Raw genomic sequence first — 22,008 nt, 5'->3', positions numbered from 1 at the left:
AGAAGTAAAATTGTGGTGAGCCTATAATTTTTGGAGAAACTTTTACATATAAATATAGTTGAATGTACAAAAGTATTTAAAATTTATAAGAAAAAAAATAATATTGTGGTGTATGTGTATGTGGCTATAAACTTGATTCTTTAATTGATGAATTTATTGATTAGAATTGTGATTGTTGTGTTGCCAAAATGTATATTTGAGTATAATATATATTTACATCATGTATACTGATATGTGTAGAGCTTATTGTAGATTGATATGTGTATAAAAAAACTAAAATTTATTTTTATAATTTTTAAAATTGTATTTTTTTAATGATAGAAGCCCAATATTTAAGATTAGAACACGTCCTCCAAAATCTATCACTTGCATAGTTTTGTGATGATTTATTTATATGTTTATCTTTCAAGAAAATTCAAAAATTATGAAATGAAGAACCTAAATTAATTGATTTGTTTGGGATAAAAACATGAAATCATAAAGAGTGATGAAGATAGTTGATAGAAATTGGAGAGAGCAAAAAAAGAGATAAAGATGCAGAAGAGAATAAAAAGACATAAATATATTTAGAAAAATAATATATTTAAACAAGGTTTTTTCAAACAAACATAATTTTTTGAAAATTATTTTTTATGTCCTTTATAATAATTTTGTAATTTTAAAAATAACTTATGCAAAATTGTGTATAAATAAATTAAAAATTATTAAAAAAAATTATTTTTATAATACTAAACAAAAATTAATTCAAAAATTAATTTTTTAAAAAATCTTTTAAAGATCTTTAAATTATTTAAAACAAAAACAAATAAATAATAATAAATCCAACGGCCAACCGTTAAAAGAAAATAGGGTTTCAATATCCAACGTTCAGAAACCAATCTCCAAACCTATAAAACCGTAAAACCCGCAACTATATTCTTCCTCTTAACATCTCCTTGCTTCAGCTGTGCAAATTCACAGCCACCGAAGCAGGAGAGAAAGAAAACCCTAACAACACAAACCAAACACACCGTTTTATTCCATTGTCGGTACCGTCATTATGCCTTCACTTCCAATCACTAACGACACCGTTTCAACCGAAAGCCCTAAGCAAAAATCAATGAAGAAGGAGAAGAAGAAGGAGAAGCTTCTAAACGACGCTGTTTTGGAGAACAGCGAAGTTTCGAAGAAGAGTTCGAAGAAGAGGAAGAAAGGTTCAGATGAAGAAGTTGAAGAGGAAGTGAAGAGTGAAACTAGCTCTGAAGATGGATCTTCTAGAGTGAAAGTGAAGAAAGATAAGAAGAAGAAGAAAGCCAAGGTTGAAGATGATGACGATGAAGAGGAGGTTGCTGTGGTGAAGAAAGATGACCCGAATGCGGTTACGAATTTTAGAATTTCGGAGCCGTTGAAGATGAAGTTGAAGGAGAAGGGAATTGAGGCTTTGTTTCCGATTCAAGCTATGACTTTTAATACCATTCTTGATGGTTCTGATTTGGTTGGTCGTGCTCGTACTGGTCAGGTGAGTAGTGATTTTCGCTGTTCTTGATTTTCTTTGTTTTTCTTGTGTTTGTGATTTTTTTTTGGTTGTAAAAAGTATTTAGTTTTTGCAGTTTTGAATACTTTGTAGGGTTTATGAATTATGAAGTTTTATGATTATAATAATTATAATAAAAATTTAATTTTTAAAGTATTGAATGTTTTGTAGGGTTTGTGAATGGTGATGATAGATTATTTTAGTGTTTGATTTTTGAAGAATTGATTGTTTTGTAGGTTTTATGAATGATGAATTTAGATTTTTGATGTTCAATTGAAAACAGTCCTATTTATTCGGTGAAAATTTGTTTTTTAACCTAATTTTGTTTTAATTTTGGTTTAGGAAGATGTTCAATTTTTGAGCCATTGAAAAGACTATTATATTTATATGTTGAATTGGAATTTATTAATAATACTGAAACTTGTTTTTTTGAACCTAAATGAATATCCGAAGGGTGAACTTTGATAGATGAATTTAGTGGAGAAAATAAATATTTTGATGACTGATGCGGTGAATTTTGGTAGTACATGGGCTACTTTTTGTATATAGAAGACCAAAATAATGCTTTATTATAATTTTAGTAATAATGATATTTTTTGAAAGAACTAATCTAAAATTTCACCACCGAGTGTTTACTTGAAATTGAAAGATTCCTCTACTTTTCATCCAACCAAATATGTAATGCATTTACAAGTATTACCAGAAAAAGGTAATTAGATTAATTATGTAAAAAGTAATGGTTGTGGAGTTTGAAAGATTTAGTGCAATTTTCTGATATGATTGGATGAGAAAATACTGTTGCAATTAAATTGTACTGCTATTATGGTTTTGACTTTTGTTGGAAAATGCAGGGTAAAACTCTGGCGTTTGTGTTGCCCATATTAGAGTCATTGACAAATGGTCCGGCTAAATCCGTTAGAAAGACTGGCTATGGGAGAGTCCCAAGTGTCCTTGTGCTTTTACCTACCAGGGAATTGGCCAATCAGGTATATATACTACAATGGAGCCTGTGTTTCAGTTTCTTAGTTTGGTATTTTATGTATTCTTATATGTTGTGGTTTGCGGTGCATTAGGTGTATGCTGACTTTGAAGTATATGGTTCTTCACTGGGATTGGTCGCTTGTGCTGTATATGGTGGAGCTCCATATGGTGCGCAAGAGAGTAAGCTCAGGAGAGGTGTTGATATAGTTATTGGAACACCGGGTCGTGTAAAGGTGATTACTAGTTATTTTAATTTTAGTGTTTGGTTACATGTGACTTCTTTTTTATTTAATGGACATGATTGTTAGTGTGGGCAAAGGTAACCTATAGAAGCTTGACTTTGGGTACTTACTGCTTGTGATTTCTTTTTGTAGGATCATATAGAGAGGGGCAATATTGACCTGAGCCACCTGAAGTTCCGTGTCCTTGATGAGGCAGATGAAATGTTGAGGATGGGTTTTGTTGATGATGTTGAACTCATTCTAGGTATTTGGTTTGTTTTTGTCTCAATTTAAATTTGGCATTATTTGTCTAATCTAAGGTTATTGTTAGTAGTTAGCAATTTGTGATAGTGTACCAAGTAGATTCAAAAATCTTGTTTTTTTGGCTAGTAAGTAGAGTTGTGTGTGATATTTAATATTGCAATCCTCTAATGGAATACATGATTGATTATGACATTGGAGTAAGATGTAGCTCATTGTCATCTAGATCATTTTTCTTTTCCTCGTATAATGTGGTTCTGATAACTTGGAGAAATACTGCAATTTAAATTGACTAAGGGCCAATTGGGTAGAAGGTTAATTAAGCACTTATTTATATGTTGTGTAAGATTTATGTATAAGTTGTCCTTACAATCAAGGAATAAATAGTTATGTCATCTTGGAGCTTATTACAACTGAATCAAGGCCATGTGGCATTTGGGTAGATAGAGAGTTTAATTAAGTGTTAATCAACTAAAGTGCTTTTGTTTAATGATAAGTCAAAGTAAGCTATTCCAAGAGCCTCTTAAATATGTTTTGGAATCCATTTAACAATCCCTCAAAAATGATTACCTCATATGTCTTAATGTGTGGTGCTGTCTACTACGCATCAATCAAGTTGTGTTTGTAATTTTTTTTAGGTTGCAATTTGTTTTGGGCATTACAATTGGCTCATATTTGTTTTTTGCAGGTAAGGTACAAGATGTTACTAAAGTTCAGACACTTCTTTTCAGTGCTACTTTGCCAAGCTGGGTTAAGCAAGTATGCACCTCTGTGATCCTTTCTTGTACTGAATTCATTGTTTGTGCTTATTAGTTGTTATTTATATGACCTGTTCCCTTACTATTTTTTTTCCAGATTTCTTCAAAATTTCTGAAAGCAGATAAGCAAACTGCTGATCTTGTTGGGAATGAGAAAATGAAGGCTAGTACCAATGTTAGGCACATTATCCTTCCATGTAATAGTACTGCAAGGGCACAACTTATCCCTGATATTATTCGCTGTTATAGCAGGTATTTTTATTGTTCATTTTGTAACTTAAACTTCATAACATGATTCTTGTTTAGAATCTTCAAAATTAATAATTTGACTCGTGGTCTGTTGCAGTGGAGGCCGGACAATTATATTTACAGAGAAAAAAGAGTCTGCTTCTGAGCTTGCTGGAATGTTGCCTGGTGCAAGAGCTCTCCATGGTGACATTCAGCAATCACAACGTGAGGTGAGCTATGAATTGATATGATATTTAATTCTGGTGATCATCATTGAATGGATGTTCATGTGTGGTCTGTATGGAAATTGTTTTTGACTTTTATGTTTGTGTATGCATTCCATTCTCACTCGTGTTTTCTGAACTGTTTCCTGTTTCTTACAGATTACATTGAAAGGTTTTAGGTCTGGGAAATTCATGACATTGGTGGCCACAAATGTGGCCGCTAGGGGTCTTGACATTAATGATGTTCAGTTGATTATTCAGGTACACCTTTTGTTCTTATATAGATATATATCTAATATTCCAATAAACCATTCCCTTGTATACCCTTTTATCTGATATTCTGAATTGAATTTGTTTTAGTGTGAACCTCCACGAGATGTAGAAGCTTATATTCATCGATCTGGGAGAACAGGAAGAGCTGGTATATTTGAAATTTGACCTTTGTAGTTGGATTTTGATGTTTGTGTTATCATGATTTTGAGTTAAATATATGGTTTGGAAATTTTTAGGCAATACTGGAGTCGCTGTGATGCTTTATGATCCCAGAAGGTCGAATATATCTAAAATAGAAAGAGAAGCAGGTGTCAAATTTGAACATGTATCTGCTCCTCAGCCTGATGAAATTGCCAAAGCTGTTGGTGGTGAAGCTGCTGAAATGATTACTGAAGTGTCTGATAGGTATATGCTCGTGAATTATTTTCAACATCTGTTACTGTTAACACTGTCTTTCGCTGTTTAACATGGGTCATGAATGCAGTGTTGTTCCGGCTTTCAAATCTGCTGCTGAGGATCTTTTGAATAATTCTGGTCTTTCAGCTGTCGAATTACTTGCAAAAGCTCTTGCTAAATGTGTTGTAAGTCCAATGTCCTTCGATTTGTTTTGTTTTATGTTCTAACTTATTTTCTCTAGGTAACAAGATCTCCATCTTTAATAATGTCGGGTTATATTCTAACTTATTTGCAGGGTTATACTGAGATAAAGAAAAGATCACTTCTTACTTCAATGGAGAATTATGTTACATTACTTCTTGAAGGAGGAAAACCTATGTTCACTCCATCGTAAGAACTTCACACTATTTAACTAGGGCATCCTTATATCAGTATCTAGGATTTTGATCATATATTGTTTGTTGGTTTGAATATAGGGCATATTTATATCAGTATCTAGTAACTTAATCATATATTCTTTGTTGGTTTGAATATATCAATTTTGAATGTCAACTTTTTTTAAAGTTATCTAAACTTTGTTTTATATATCTCATGGTTGTTTTTACTGTATTTGGTTCTGTTTGATTTATGCATATGTTGGTTGTTGTCAGCTTTGCATTTGGAACACTGAGGAGATTCATTCCTGAGGATAAGGTTGATGCAGTGCAAGGCCTCGCTCTCACTGCAGATGGGCAGGGTGCTGTTTTTGATGTACCGGCCAAGGACTTGGATATTTATCTTAATGGTAATATTTATTTACTTGTTGATTAGAATTTGTAGCTATCAATTTTTTTCTGCTGTCCATAATATTGAACTTCTATTGCTATTCATGAAGATTATAATGAAAGATATATAACATTTGCGTTATTCTGGTTTTCAAGCTTTTACAATCGCATTTGTTGAAAATCCAGTGTATCAATTTATATACCAACATATTGTTCTAATGTAGTTATCTTTATTTTGAATTTTTGGCTCTCCAGGTCAGAAGAATGCGGTTAATGTAACCCTAAAGGTTGTTAAAGAATTGCCAAGTTTGCAACAAAGAGAGGAATCTGGAGGGAGAAGATTCGGTGGTGGTGGTCGTGGATTTTCTGGTGGAAGAGGTGGTGGATATAGATTTGGTGGGAGAGGTGGTGGTGGAAGAAGTTTTGGAGGCAGAGGGGGAGGAAGGAAATGGTAAAAGAGATCAGTTACACAAGAATGCTGAAATAAGAGCTTTTTCAGTCACGTTTGACCTCCAATTAAGTTTAGTGCTCTACCTTGTTCCACCCCCTTACAATTTTGATGGATGTCTGAACCCTATACCCGAGTGTCTATTTTTTCGCTCTATGATTTAGCATTTATGTTATATCAATTTTAATTTTTACAGGAAATTGTAAGAATTAGGTTGCTATGTTCTTTTAAGAAAATGATTTTGTGTATTGTTGACAATGACAATTGACAATGGAAAATATATTTATTATGTATGTTTTGCTGAACTTTCATTGTTACAATTGCTGCTGCTGCATAGTTGAGCATTACTACTCCCCAAGCTAAACTAAGTGAAATTTGGAATGTGATAAAATACATGCCATTGAATTCCATCCTTTTAATAAAAATAAAGTTCCCACCTTCTTATTTCATTCATCTATTCGAACATAACCTAAATGATTTTTAACTAATAGAATTTTGAACCATCAACTTAAACCAAACAAATAAATACTTTACTGAAATTATCATGTTTTTCTCCTTGGGAACATATTTTAAAAGTATTTTTGCAAATATAATAAGATTATGTGTTTAATTGACATCTCCTATTATTTGTTTTTTCATACACGTTGGTAAAGGTTCAAACCTTCAACCAATTAATTAAGAGACTAAAGTATTTTACCAGTGTTACACCATATTGTTAAATTACATACAATTTTAATGGATCATAAACTCAATAAATTATTTTATTATTATCTAAGATCACATTTCTTTAGTTTCGTTTTATTTATTTTATGATAAATTATGTGATATATGTTTGTAATATATAAAGGCCAATTGTTGTTTATACAAAATCAATGTATGAGATCTTAAAGGCCCAAAGCCAATGGGTCACTGACTCAACCTACTTGGTCCTGTCCATTGTTTCAAAATATGTCTCGAGCGGTCTACAATAAGATGTTAGTTTACTCATTTTTAAAATTGACTTTTTGGTCTCTATAAATTAATTCTTATAATTTTTGATTCACAATTTTTCATGATTTTGACACTCTCATTACATGATATTTAGATAATATTTGTGAATAAAATAAAATATTTTATATATAATTATTATTAAATTTTTTATATAAATTAAAATAATAAAATCAATTCAATTTATTATATTTATATATTAAAATATTTGGAATTAGCAAAAAATTAATCTATTTAGTTAATTTGTTTTTAATAATTTTATTTTTGATATATTAATATTGTTTTTAATATTTAGATTTATTAAAATTTTAATTTTAACTTTATTTATAAATTCAAATATTTAAAGTTAAAATTAGAATTTGAAATATTTAAAATTTATTTACTTTATTTTTATTATTTTAATATATAAATAAAATAAATAATCAAGTTAATTACAATAATAGTGATATAAAAATTATTTTATCTAATTTACAAGTATCACCTAAGAATCACATAATAAAAAAATAGTGTTATATATTTAAAACTATTATTAAAATTAAATAATCTTTTTATAGTTTTATAAAATATATAAAAAACGATAATAAAATATAAGCCATTAAAGAGTCGGACAACTCAACTAATATGAGTTAAGAAAAGCTCTTGGAAAAATTAAAAGAAAAAAAAAAATCAAACTTGAAGAAGAGAAACTAACCTAACAAGTAATACACCTACAAATTAAGTATAAAAATAATTAACTAATTTTATCTTTAAGATGAAAATCGGAACAAAACAAATTCCATTTTTTACATGAATGAATTGAATTCTAATTGAACATAAAATACAGTTAAAAAAATCCAAATAAAAAAACTTAGGTTTCATTTTCCTTTATATCTAAACTATATCAAACCACATCCACAATCAAGTATAGTGGGATTCTCTACAAAAGTACAATTGAGAAAATCCCATATTTGTATATTATTTAAATCCAAGGGTACTATGTTACTCCATCCGATCATAAATATAAAAGAAAATTAAATTAAGTTAACAAAAGTTAATATATTTAATCTAAAATTTAGACTAAAAACATCAATATCCATTAACTCATTTTTCTCTAATATTTAGGACCGAAGATAGTATTCAAAATATACATTTATTTATAAAAAAAAGTGATGGCATGATGATTCTGCTCTAAAGAAATCCTTCAACCCCACGTCCAGCTCTTACATTCTTATATATAGTAAGAGCTTCTTCCATTACTTGAGCTTGAGCCAACAATTCTGCTCTTTTTCTTCCAGATGGATGAGTAGAGAGATAATCTCTTAGCATAGATTCGCCCGTCACTTTTCCTAACTTCTCGTATACTTTAGGCGCCACCCGGGGATCGTACCCGGCTGACGCAACTAATAGAAGCCCGATGTAATCGGCTTCTATTTCCATCCTGAAAATTGTTAATAATAAATTGGGTTAAGTCGCAAAATTGTAACCACACAAAATATAAATAAAGATAGCATCATAAAAGGCTTAAAATTACACATTTTTTACATTTAAACATAAAAATATGGACCTAATTGCACTTTTATTCTCTAAGTATCGCAATTGTACAAAATTCGTTTCCCAAATTCCAATTGTGCGAATTGAACCAAGTGTTGTCAAATAGTGGTTATAGCAGCACTATAGACTACAATGTAGCGGAATTTGAACAAACTGTTACTGATCTTAAATAGACTATTTAATACAAAGTGTTGTCAATTAGTGACAATAGTAATGCTATTACATTGTAACATAGCAGAATTTGAAATAGATAGATATGCCCTAGTGTGTACATCTCACATGCCCCTTAATCAGACTCATCATCATCATACAATATACAAATTTAACATAAAATATGTTTCTCATTCTATAATATCCTAGAGTAGGTTTAAATATAATAACTCTATCTCACACCCATATTTGACCAACATTACCTACGTATTCAGGAACAAACAGAAAGTCAATTGGTTAGAAAGAGAGATAATGAAGGAAGCATTACCGTCTTGAGAAAGGTAGCCGTAAGAAAAGCGATGACATTGTGTTGACAATATCGGGCGTGACAAATTGATAAAGTATCAACTGAAGAATAAAAAACCACAGATTCTTTGTCATCCCCTCAGCACTGTGTCTGGCCACTGCATGCCCAACCTAATTAATAAGCAAGCTGCAAAGTGTTAGATTTCAGGTCTCCTAAACATATCAAGATTCTGTTTGGATAAATAGCTTAATTAAGCGCTTAAAGCACAAACACTAATCATATAACTTCCAAGTGATTTTATATGGGCTATTTCTATAAATAAAAAAGTAATTTATTTTCATATAAGCTATAAGTTGTTTTCATAAACTGTCGTAGAGAGTTTATGAAAATAAGCTGAAAACAACTTATGGATATGCTATAGGCTTTTTCTATCAATTGTCAAATAGTCGCTATATCATTGTAACAGAGCAGAATTTGAACAAATCGCTATTGTTCTGTGATACGCTATTTAATAGTACAGAGTGTTGTCAAATAGCCGCTGTTGCGGCTCTGTAGCACTATAGCATAGAAAAACTTGAACAAACCACTATTTTCTACAATCTACAATTCACAACATTGATTTCCATAAGTTTTCTCAAACAGTTTCACAAGTGTTTGTCAATAAATAAGTTTAAATAAATCAATACAAACAAGCCTCAAATGCAAAAACCATGAGTTAAACGAATCAGATGAATACCTCATGTCCAATAATAGTTGCAATCTCAGAATCACTTCTAAAATGTTCAAGCAAACCAGTAAACACAACTATCTTCCCACCAGGTAAACAAAAAGCATTAACAACAGGCTCATTCACAACCAAAACCTCCCAATTCAATCCATCCAAATGCGACGTATAAGGTTGCGACCCTCGTTCCTGACCCTTTTTCCTACTCTTCTGAACCCATTTATCATCAAGAATCTCGTCCTCCCGATTCCAATTCCCTTCAATTTTCCCTTCATTCTCAAACAATGCACTAAGTGTCTCCCTCCCATGCTCATCACCCATCATAGTATTCTCCGAAGCATACCCTAAATCACTCCACACATTCTCCTTACTCAACCCTCTCTTCAAGGCGTCAACGATATCGTTAGCTATCATCCTCACTCTCACACTCTCAGGGTGTATTGAAGGCAACACCTTACCCTTAAAAGCTACCTTCATCTTCTCAAACTCACTCTCTCCGAGCTTCCGTTCCATAACTTTCGACATTAGAATCAAATGAGTTCTCTTAGTGTATGGAACAGTTTCCATGTTTCCAAAATACACAGTTACAAAAACACCTGAACCAACCATTACAACAATGAAAACATGTCTAGGATTCTGAAACCAACGTTTTGGTCCTCTTGGCCTAAAATGCTGAACATTTTGAGGATCAACATAGTAAAATCTCCTAAAATTATTGTTAATTTCAAAACCCTTTTTACCTAATCTCTTAGAAATTGAAGAAAATGAAGAAAACCCATTATTCACATAGTAAAATCTCCTAAAATTATTGTTAATTTCAAAACCCTTTGTACCTAATCTATTAGAAGTTGAAGAAAATGAAGAAAACCCATTAAAGCTAACACCTTTAGAACATGAATTGAAATACCCAGATTGTAAAATTCTTGAACTTGGCTGAAAAATTGAATTTTGAGATGAAACCCTAGAAGCCAAGGAATGAAAACCATCAAGAACAATCTTTCCCCTTCTATACAAACCCATGATTGCAAGCATTAAAAACAAAAATAGATGAAAAAAGAAAGGGAATTTTGTTGTTTAGATGAAAAATTGGTGAATGAAAGGATTTGAAAGAGTTGAGAAATGGAAGAATCTAGAGAAAGAGAGATCTAGAGAGAGAGAGAGTTTAAGAAGACGCGTGTGTGGGAAGAAAGAAAAAAGAAAAAAAACTTGTTTTTTCATGTAACAATAAAAAAGAAAAATAGTTGCACCAAAAAAATATTATATTACTTTTGGTTGTCTCGGACCAAACTGGAAAATGAAAGAAGATGGTTTTTTACAAAGGACTAACAATGAGGTTAAGGATATATAAGTGTTACTTTAATAAAATAAATATTATTTTTTAATTTAATTTTAATTATTTATATATTTTTTTAAATATTAATTTGGCGGTTCCTAGAGAAATGAAATTATAGTAATCTACAATTCAATTGGAAGATAACTAAAGTAAGATAACAAAATCTAGAATATGAACTTGGATTTTTTTGAATGACTCGTCTTTAACTGAAACTTGTTAATAACTTGAACTCAAAGGATGCACGACCCATTCTCGCTCGTCTTCAAAGTTTTCTCTCTTTATTCGTGCTTTATGGAAACATGACATTTTGGACTTAATTATCTAATACCTTTTTCCTCGTCTTCATCAAAGCCGTATTGTTTTTCTAGGGATCAGTATGAGCAGAGGTCAAGGCTTTGATGAAGAGGAGGGCTCACTCGGATCACCCGCACTCCATTCCACCCCTCGTACCCTTGACGGTTTTGAGGGGGTAGTTGAGGATGTTTGTCGTTACAAGTCATACTACACCAATTATAAATAATTTCGATATTGTTATAAGCATTTGCCATGCTATTTGACAATATATTATGTGCGCCTCATATAATGTAGATTCAGTGTGTTATGTTTACTTATAAAATTGCATCTTTGACCAACTTTGGCTTCCATTCTCAACATTTCAATGTGACCTTCTTGACACTCTTAATGTGTCCCTCTCACAGCTCCATCCTAACATGTGGGCCTTTGTGAAAACATTTGAAATCTTATGCAAAAGTTTTGGTGTACGATCCTCTGTTTACAAATTTCTTCACTTCTTCCAGGTCAAAATGAGTAATCCTATGACTTGGCTCCCGATGAGTAACTTCCCCCCACCATCATCTTATTGGGACACGAGTTCGATCATGGAAACATTTTTAAAATGACTTTTACTATGTCTATCTGCGCCCTACTTACACACATGTCTTTTATGATACTGACGAACATGAGCTATTTCCTCTCTCTTGGACTAAATATCCGATCTCCAAAATAGGTATCTCTCAATTGTTCCCAACAGAAGATGAATTGGATGATATCGCCATTTTGAGCATTGTGATCCATGTTAGTGCAATTGGTTTATTGAATGTGGAGCATAAGGAAGACAAATTTGCCTCCCTTCTTCGTATGTCCATACTCGCTTATCATATTGATATTCTTTCTTGGCATTCCTCCCAATTTTGAATTTATTTTTGATTCTCGTATTACTAACAATTTGTTTGTTCTTTTTTGGTTGTCCAAAATCCTGCAGGATGACCCCTCTTACTACTATTGAGAGTTGTGTTATCAGAGAGCAAAAGACTGCTGAAGATGGGGCAAAAATGATTTATTTTCTAATGGCAAAGATCTCCTTGCATCTACCTCCACCCAAATCGTTGCTTTTCGTGAGAAGTGTTCCCATCCAAAAGCTCACTCTACTTCCATGGCTCCCTACTCCTCTCCCCGTCCGCCCCTATCACCCTCAGATTCAAAGGATATTTGTGGCGTCCTTGAGGAGGATCCCCAATGGTTCTCTATTTTGGCACTTGGGAAAGAGAAAAGAGACATTGTCCATTTTATTTGGGATGAGAACCTTTTCTATGAAAAATGGTTGGTCAAATTCCCCGCACAAGTGATGTGGATAGAGTGCATCATTTGGGTTGTTACCAGTTCCTTGCCCATGAATCCAAGAAAACGTTGAAACACAATAAAGAAAATAATCGGGATTGTGAGGACGCAATAAAGGCTTTGAAGACGAAGTTGGTCACATATGATACCGTCTATAAGAAGGTTGAAGCTTCGTTGAAGGATTCGTGGCCCGTGTGCCTTATTTTTCTTTTAAAGCATATGTGCTTCTTATCGTTATGGCATGCATGCCTATTCTGTTATTGTGTCATATGAGCCCTCTATTAACTTGTTGCTAATATTGCACATTATTTATTATATTTGGTTTGTTTTCTATTCGTTGATCTTTAGCTATCAATATGCTTGATATATATCCTTATCGATCATCAAGGAAACACTTTCAATATGAGCTTCTCTATAATGTAGTCTTGAAAGTATGACTCTTTTGGTCATGTTTAACGGACATCAAGGAATCATTCTCAATGGGAGCTTCCCTATAACATAGTCTTTAAGGTATGACTTGTTCGGTCATCCTTATCGGACGTCAAAGAAGCACTCTCAATGGGAGCTTTCTTATAATGTAGTTTTTAAGGTATGACTCTTTTGGTCATCCTTATCAGACGTCAAAAAAGCACTCTCAATGAGAGCTTCCCTATAACATAGTCTTGATGGTATAACTTTTTCAGTCATCCTTATCGGACGTCAATGAAGTACTCTCAATGGGAGCTCCGCTATAATGTAGTCTTAAAGGTATGACTCTTTTGGTCATCCTTATTGGACATCAAACAAGCACTCTCAACGCGAGCTTCCCTGTAACTAGGGATGAGAATAGACTAGGCCGTCCGACAGGGGCATATGGTCTGGCCTACTTATGGTCTGGCCTGACCTGGCCTATTTAATAAAAAGACTAGGCTCATGCTATTTTTAAAGCCTATTTATTTAAATAGCTCAGGCTTATAAAGAAGCCTATTAGGCCTAACAGGCCGGCCTATATATATTTAATTATTTATTAATGTTATTTTTTTTTATTATTTTTTTTATTATTATATTAATAATATTATTTCCTATTTTAAATTCTATCAATTAGACAATCACTCAGTAGTCATTCCATATTCGGTAGCCATTCCATATTTGGTAGTCGTTCCATATTCGGTAGCCATTCAATTAGTCAATAACTCAGTAGTCCTTCCATATTTGTTTGAGAGGTAATAATTGGTACATTTGTTTCAAAAAAAAAAAAAATCTATTCTTTGAAACCAAGAATTATGTTTTAGGGTTTAAAGGATGTTTGTTTCAGATTTTTTAAAAATTATTTTGTTAGAAAAATTATTTTTTGTTTAATATATATAGATATGTACATTGATATTGGTATGTGGAGAGCATTTAAATATTTTAATATGAATAAGGCTTTTAAATAGGCTTCCAGGCCAGGCCAGACTTTTAAAAAGGCCAGACCAGACCGAAAAAAAAGCCTATGATAGGCCAGACTTAGGCCTAAAAAATTAATCGTAGGCCAGACTCAGGCTTTGCAAAGCCTGGCATGGCCTGACCTATTCCCACCCCTACCTGTAATGCACTCTTGAAGGTATGACTCTTTTAGTCATCCTTATTGGACGTCAAAGAAACACTCTCAATGAGAGCTTCCATATAACAGAGTCTTGAGGGCATGACTATTTGAATTTCTTATAAGTAATAATTTTTCATTCCAACTTTCACTTGATTGATCGTACCAAAATGTTAAAACAATGTCTTCCACCTACATAGAAGCACATAGAAAAATAACAATAAAGAAAATGGCAATATTAGCCGTCTTACCAATTGATGTCCCCTCACTAACTAAAGTAGTTACGAGTAGGCTCTATCTCCGTCTGCGATGGGGTTCGAGTTTCCCCGTCCACACCAGCGCCCAATCATATATATAAAATTATAAATTTAAAAGTCATATCTATTAGAATTAATATAAAAAAATAATAATCATTCTACAATAATAAAAGCAAAAGAATATTTTTTTATAGAGATGAGATTATAATTTATAATAATAAAAAAATATTAAATATATTAAATATGCATATATATAAAATTTAAAAATTACAATAATATTACTAATGGGACGAGTTCAGGTGCTAGGTGAATATCAATGCCCCAAACCCGTCCTCACCTCCGAATTTTAATTTAGGAGAAAACTCGCATCCAATCAAAGCGAGATTTTCCTCCTAAATCAAGACAAATGCGAGTTATGTTGCCATCCCTAGTAAATTAGTTGTATTCCATGTCCTCGGTACCTTCTTCACATTGAGTGGTTCCATCTTGTATGCTCAATTCCCAACATTTTGTAGCACTCTGAAAAAGGCACTCTCATTTTGGGTGCAACTTGCCTAGCGACTCTCCTTCTAGCCTTCACCTTCGAGTGATACCTCCTTGTTGCTCTTGTTTTGCATGATGCCTCCTTAATGTGAGTTTTTTTTTCTCTCACTCTTCATCTATGAAGTCCAGACTCATCCTCATGTTGTCTTGATTTTCCCTGTCTTTGACAAATAACACACTCACACTTGGTTTAATCAATTCAATGGGTATCATAGCATCTGATCCGTAAACCATCTTGAAATAGGTTTCTTGGGCTGAAAAGTGCAGAATTGTATGATATGACCACAAAACCATAGGGATATCTTCTATCCATAACCCACTAGCTCCCTCCAATCTCTTCTTCAATCCTTGGAGCACTACCTTGTTTGCTTATTCTGCTTGGCCTTTTGATTGCGAGGGTTCTACAAAGGTGAAAATTTATTTGATCCTCTAGTTTTAACATTGTGCCTGTACATTTGCTCTAGCAAATTGTGTCCCATTATTCGATACAATGCCACCTAGTACTCCTAATCTACATATCATCTTTTGTTGGGGAATCATGGAATAAACTTTAAAAACTCTTTCAAAATCATTCTCATGAGCGAAAAATCTCTTTAGCCAAGGATCACGTAAACATAAAATTTCACTAGAAGTGTTCATGTGCTTACCTCTTGAAGTATCGAAGAGGATACAAATCACCAACACAACGTCTCTCTTGAAACGTACTTTAACTTGGATCACCAATGCAGAAATTACTGGCGTCTCTACACAGTCCACGTGAGCACAATATGAAACGTGATGCTAACCATTCTATGAGGGTAGTGGCAATCATGATTACTTGGGAATGTGCTTCTCTTGTATTTATAGAGAATGAGTTACTAAAACCTTAAGACTCCTATTTTTTGTCCAACTCAAAATAAGGTCTAAAATGATTATATTTAACTATACTTTTTTAATTAGATATTAATTAAATTAAATCATATTTAATTTAATTAGTTGTGAAAACTCATTTATTTAATCAAATCAAACTCAATTATAAATATGTTAATATATTAAATCATATTTAATACGATTAACATATAATTAAATCAAATCATCTTTAGTTTAATCATTTGTTCTACTGCGAGTACTCTTTGCGTGTAACCCTTATAAGTTCTCTATGAAATGATAATAATATTAAATAGTATATATAGTTTATATAATATAAAAATATTATAAACAATGATTGACATCTAACAATGCATCATTGCTACTCTAATTATAAGAAAATATGTGATACGATTTAAACTTTACCATAACCACTCTTTGTTGCGCAGTAATTTTCCATTTGTCCAAATGTCTAATTGAACGCAATTCTTAATATGTGTCATCCTTGCAATGCTCAATTTTTTATTTCTCAATCACATAGTAGACACGTAAAACCAATGGATACAATATCACATATTGGTCAATTCTAGCATGACTACACATTTCCACAGTCTCACTTTATTGACTGACAAAGACATAACTCTTATTATGTAGGAGAGACGAATCATATGTACATGACTCACACCCCTCCTCATGAGTTTGTTGCAAGCCCAATAACCACCTTTATGTTGTTTGTTATAGACAATGTTTGATGGACTTAACGCCTTGTAGTGACTTCAAGTTGAAGGACTAGTCACTATGGTAGCATGAGAATCGCTAATGACACTTACACAATAATTATGTAGCATTCTCATGGTTGGTCAATCCAATATAAATATTACACCTAATATTTATACCTATGTGACGACTTGATATCTCATATCCATGATCCGTGAGATGCAGTCATCAATCTATTCACATAATAGTCTCGAGGTATTATTTCATGATAGAAATAATAATCTATATAAAATAGATTGGCGCTAAGGCTTACACCAACATCTTTTCCCAATACATTTTTTGATCAATTCGACTGTTATGGTTGCAATAGTTCCGCTTCCACCCATTTGGTGAAGTAATGTACATCTACATTGAGAAATTTTACTTGTCCAGGAGGAAGTGGAAACGGTCCTAGGATGCCCATTCCCTATTGCCACAATGGTTGTGGTGACGTGACTGAGTACAACACTTGGGGTGCACCGTGATGTAAATTCAATTTTTTTGACACTTATCAGATTTTTTTACATACATCAAACAATCCTCGTGCATTGTAGGCCAAAAGTATCCCACTCTCAACACTTTTCCCCCTAAGGCGTGTCCTCATATGTGCGTTCCGCAAACTCCTTCATGTACTTTAACCATTACGTAATCCGCTTAGCTCCTAGTTTAGCACATCAAGATATGAATTAAAAAAAAACCCCTTTTGAAGAGTTGATCTATTATGACCACATAGATAACCGAGCACTTTCTGATTTGTTGCACTTCATCTTTGTTGTTTGGAAAGACATTTTGAGTTAGGTAGTGAATGATTCCTCATATCTAAGATTCAAGCTCGTTTTCTACTTTCCACTTACTCTATGCTTGGTTGAGTTAAAGTCTCTCGTATAATCGAGTGGTTATTGTCGAGTTTTTTTTTTTGTGTTGACCAACTTTGCTAGCAAGTCTGCCCACATGTGTTTGTCCCTCGGAACATGTGTTAATTTAAAGGAATCCATCCTTCCACTTAGATACACGACTTTTTCTAGGTACTTTATTAGGTGGGATTTTTTGTTTGGAAACTCCCTGTAACTTGTCCAACCACCATTTGTGAGTCGCTCCTCACCTCCAAATCCTTTACCCCCAATTAAATTGTGAACTTGATTCTAGTTACCAAAACTTTGTATTCAACTTGATTGTTAGTTGCTTTGAAATCGAACCTCAACGACTGCTCCAACAAAACTCCATCGTGCCCTTCTAAAGTTATGTTTGCATTGCTTCCCTTCAAATTTGAAAACCCGACAACACCTACTACACAGTTTTGGGCTCCTCATCCCCAATTGTCATTTCTACTAAGAACTCCAAGGTGGACGCCAATGTTCACACGTGTAAACAAGAAATATTATGGTGCCAAAATCTAGGAGAGAGAATACACTATTTACGAATATGCGTGTCTTAGGGATGACTAGGTGCATGAACACACCACTTGATCCGAGTGAGTGGATGCACAAAATGTTGTAACCAAGTTGGTTTTATATTTAGAGTTTTGATGTTAAGAAGATTATTTTATGATAACAATATATTTGACTTCATAGAGTATGAAAGAAGATTCATGTTTTTGAAGATAATATAAAATAAGATTTGATTGAGATTTATAATTGAAAAAATATTTGACCAAGTTGAAAATAAAATATGGTCAATATTTGAAGAATATACGATCAACATCTAATCAACAATAAGATACGAATTATTTACAAGAAGATTTTTATCAAGATTTATCTACAAGAAGATATGAACTATTTACCAGAATATTTAATCAAGATTTATTACAAGAAGATATGAATTATTTATAAGAAAATTTGATCAAGATTTATCACAAGAAGATATGAATTATTTGCAAGAAGACTTAATCAAGAATATCTACCACAATATATGAACTATTTATAAGAATATTTGATCAATATTTATCTACAAGAAGATATGAATTATTTACAAGAAGATTTGATCAAGATTTATCGCAAGAAGATATGAATTATTTACAAGAAGATTTGATCAGGAATCATCTACAAGAAGATATGAATAATTTACAAGAAGATTTGATCAAGATTTATCACAAGAAGATATGAATTATTTACAAGAAGATTTGATCAAGATTTATCACAAGAAGATATGAATTATTTATAAGAAGATTTGATCAACATCTATCCACAAGAATATATGAATTATTTACAAGAAGATATAATCAAGAATTGATTACAAGAAGAAACACTCACAAGAAAATACATTTATTATTTGCAAAGATAAAATTCAGATTTTGACAAATGACAAAATATTGAATTGGACTTAGTCATATTCCTACTTGTGAAAATTCAAGAACCAGTCCAACACTATGTTCCCGCCAGATCAAAGCAAGCAATAGGAGGAAGTTTCATATGAAGAATTTGCGAAAACAATCTTAACAAAATACGAACAATATCAATTTGAAGAATTTACAAACTCAATCTTAACAAAATATGAACAATATGAATCTAAAGAATTTACAAAGTCAATCTTAACAAAATACGAACAAAATCTGTGACACCCTAAACCGAAAATAACAGTTATAATAATTTATACTAAATTATTTGAAGAAAACTCGCAGCAGATAAAGAAAATCTGTTAAAGAGAATAAAAACTTTTATATCTAATTTAGGATATCACATTTCTCTAAATACACATGTAACAATTCAACTTTGTTTCTCAATTAAAACAGTGCAATATCAATGAACATGATTTAACTAGAATTTCTTGATTTAATCCCAAGACTCACTCGTACTAAGATTTTCATATAAAAAATCATTTGTAATTACATAAGTAAATTACACACTACAACTCTTAATTCCCGATATCACCTATCAGAGCGGAGTTTCTCCTAAACTTGAACTTCAAGACTCATTAATCTGTAATAACTGCGATTTCACAAACGCAGAGCCAAACTAGTCAAAAAAAAAAAAAGGTGAGTTTTGAAATCATGTTGATGGTATATTATAAATAAGAGGAACACACAATTAATCATCAATGAACTGTATCATTATACACATATTCTTCAAGGACAAACATCACATTATATATTCAAAATCAAGGAAAATCAATACACTTCACTATAACATCAAATCATCGCAGAAATTATTATCGCACACAATACATATTAATCACAACAAAACAATCACAAGAAAATGCAATGCTATCCATGAGCTTAGACTCTACTTCACAATGTGATACCATTCTAACTCCAAAGTACTTGGTTAGGAGGCCTGATACTATACCACCATCCCGGTGGACGGACAATTCAAATTGCACCTGTCTTCATAAATCCCCTCAACTCAACCCGAGATATATATACGCGACAATTGAGGTAAACGTGTGTTGCATGTTAGCTCCCGACATTTGGAGTGCTACCTCCAAGTCACCAAGGAATTCCCCACCCGAATACCTCCAAGGTCTAACAATCTTATCAGTCAGGCTCATTCAATTGTACTACCCCAGAATCACTAGGCTTATCAGACCCTACCTATACGATGACAAAATAACATCCAATATTCTCATCACAATTTTATAACATCATTATCATACATAATCATGATCATCATATAAGCTCATCACAATTTTATAACATCACTATCATCAATCAAAAATCATCATTATCATCATGTAAACACATATCATGCCATGCATCCATCTTTTTATTATCACATGACATCGATTCGTCTAATCAAATATATGCATAAAATTCATTCGACACCCAATATCACAATAATATGAAATACACACATTTAAAGAAATTAAACCAATCGATGCCTTAAGAATATTTATATTCTATATTTGAATATCATATTTTCCATATTTTCATATTAATTAATTTATACCTCTAAGGGCTATTGTCGTACGTAGTGAGCCCCATATGAATAATTGGGAAATATAGTTTTCCCGTTCATATCACAATATATTATACTCATGAATTCAAAAGTTCTCTCACCCCTTATCTTATATCGGTGCTTTCACACACGAATACAATTCCACTAGCAAACAAACTTTGTTCTTTGACACTCTGTCCTTCAATCGATCTAACTCGACAGTTTATGGGTAAACGTCAAAAATAGATTATGAGAAGACACTCTAAACACTAAATTTCAACATTCGGTCAAGGAAAATTACCATAAATCAGAAAAACAATAGGTGGATAATATAGTCACTTTTTGCACCATCATTTTGGCGTTGATTTCACTCGAATCAGACTTACGATGAAAAAGAACAATGCAAAATAACGAATCCCACGAACAAAAAAGTCGGGTATTTTAGAGAGAAATTGAGCTTGTTAAAAATCTAGAAATTGAGCTTGTTAAAATGAGTAAAAGAATATACTGAAATTTGGATGAAAACTGAGGAAGTTTTTTGAGACAACTATCGATGATCGGTATCAATTTCTTCCTATTCTCTTAAAGCGGCCGCTCCTGTTGATTCTTTCTTTCTCAGACTTTCTCAATGTGGGTTGCCATCCATTCTCTCTTTCTCATTATTTGTGTCTTTTACTTTTCAATTAATTTTAATTTATTTATTTTTTATTATTTAATTAGGTTTTACTTACATATGGGTTTGACCTTTAAATAGATTTTACCCTTTTCTGTTGCCTTTTTAAAATAAGACCAACAATTATAAACTAATTTTAACACTTCTTTTAATACAATATCATTACTAAAACATTATTATTATTTTATAACTAATATATGATAAATTAGAGTAACTAAAATTATTAACCTTTAAAAAAAAATACATATTACTAACAATTGAATATGTGATAAATTAGAGTAATTAAAATAATTAACCTTTTAAAAAAAGTTCATATTACTAACAATTGAAACTGTCATAATCAAAATAATCTTATAAAAATAACCATAAAATACCCATAATCAAAATAATCATCTTTATAGAATAGTTGAAATGATAAAATAAATAAATATAACATCAATAATTTATATTAATTACTAAATCAAAATAAATATGTATAAAATCATCATACCATAGCAACTATATAAAAATAAAGAAAATCAATATCAATATTACTAATATATCAAAATAATTATTTGTAAAATAAATAATTAAAATAAGATATATTTAAAAATAATTAAATATAGTTATGTACACACTTAACATTAGTCAAACATACAAGAAATTATCACATTAACTACAAATGCACCTATAGAAACATATATAGAAACATATAAAAAATAATAAAATATATAAAAACATATATAAAATAATAAAATATAACATTTGTTATTTATATCATTTATTTAGTCAAATATATACAAAATTAG

General features: G+C 31.8%; 2 protein-coding genes across 2 annotated transcripts; one reads left to right on the top strand and one right to left on the bottom strand.

Moving 5' to 3' along the window:
• The first annotated feature begins 917 nt into the window (after positions 1–917).
• LOC101504526 (DEAD-box ATP-dependent RNA helicase 7-like) lies at positions 918–6,372 on the top strand. Its single transcript, XM_004506235.4, has 14 exons — positions 918–1,498; positions 2,365–2,499; positions 2,587–2,727; positions 2,869–2,980; positions 3,665–3,735; positions 3,832–3,986; positions 4,081–4,192; positions 4,346–4,447; positions 4,547–4,607; positions 4,696–4,864; positions 4,944–5,040; positions 5,151–5,245; positions 5,506–5,639; positions 5,875–6,372. The coding sequence occupies exons 1-14, from the start codon at positions 1,040–1,042 to the stop codon at positions 6,072–6,074; spliced, it is 2,043 nt and encodes a 680-aa protein (XP_004506292.1). The 5' UTR covers positions 918–1,039; the 3' UTR covers positions 6,075–6,372.
• Positions 6,373–7,984: 1,612 nt separating this feature from the next.
• On the bottom strand, positions 7,985–11,041 carry LOC101504838 (mitochondrial metalloendopeptidase OMA1). The gene is made up of 3 exons (XM_004506236.4): positions 9,778–11,041; positions 9,063–9,211; positions 7,985–8,471 (listed from the first exon to the last, which is right to left on the bottom strand). The coding sequence occupies exons 1-3, from the start codon at positions 10,795–10,797 to the stop codon at positions 8,222–8,224; spliced, it is 1,419 nt and encodes a 472-aa protein (XP_004506293.1). The 5' UTR covers positions 10,798–11,041; the 3' UTR covers positions 7,985–8,221.
• Between the last annotated feature and the right edge of the window lie 10,967 nt (positions 11,042–22,008).

Source organism: Cicer arietinum, chromosome 8 (genome assembly GCF_000331145.2).
Source record: "Cicer arietinum cultivar CDC Frontier isolate Library 1 chromosome 8, Cicar.CDCFrontier_v2.0, whole genome shotgun sequence".
Lineage (NCBI taxonomy): Eukaryota > Viridiplantae > Streptophyta > Magnoliopsida > Fabales > Fabaceae > Cicer > Cicer arietinum.
Note: the sequence above shows the minus strand (reverse complement) of the source record. Positions and strands in the feature narration are given on the sequence as shown.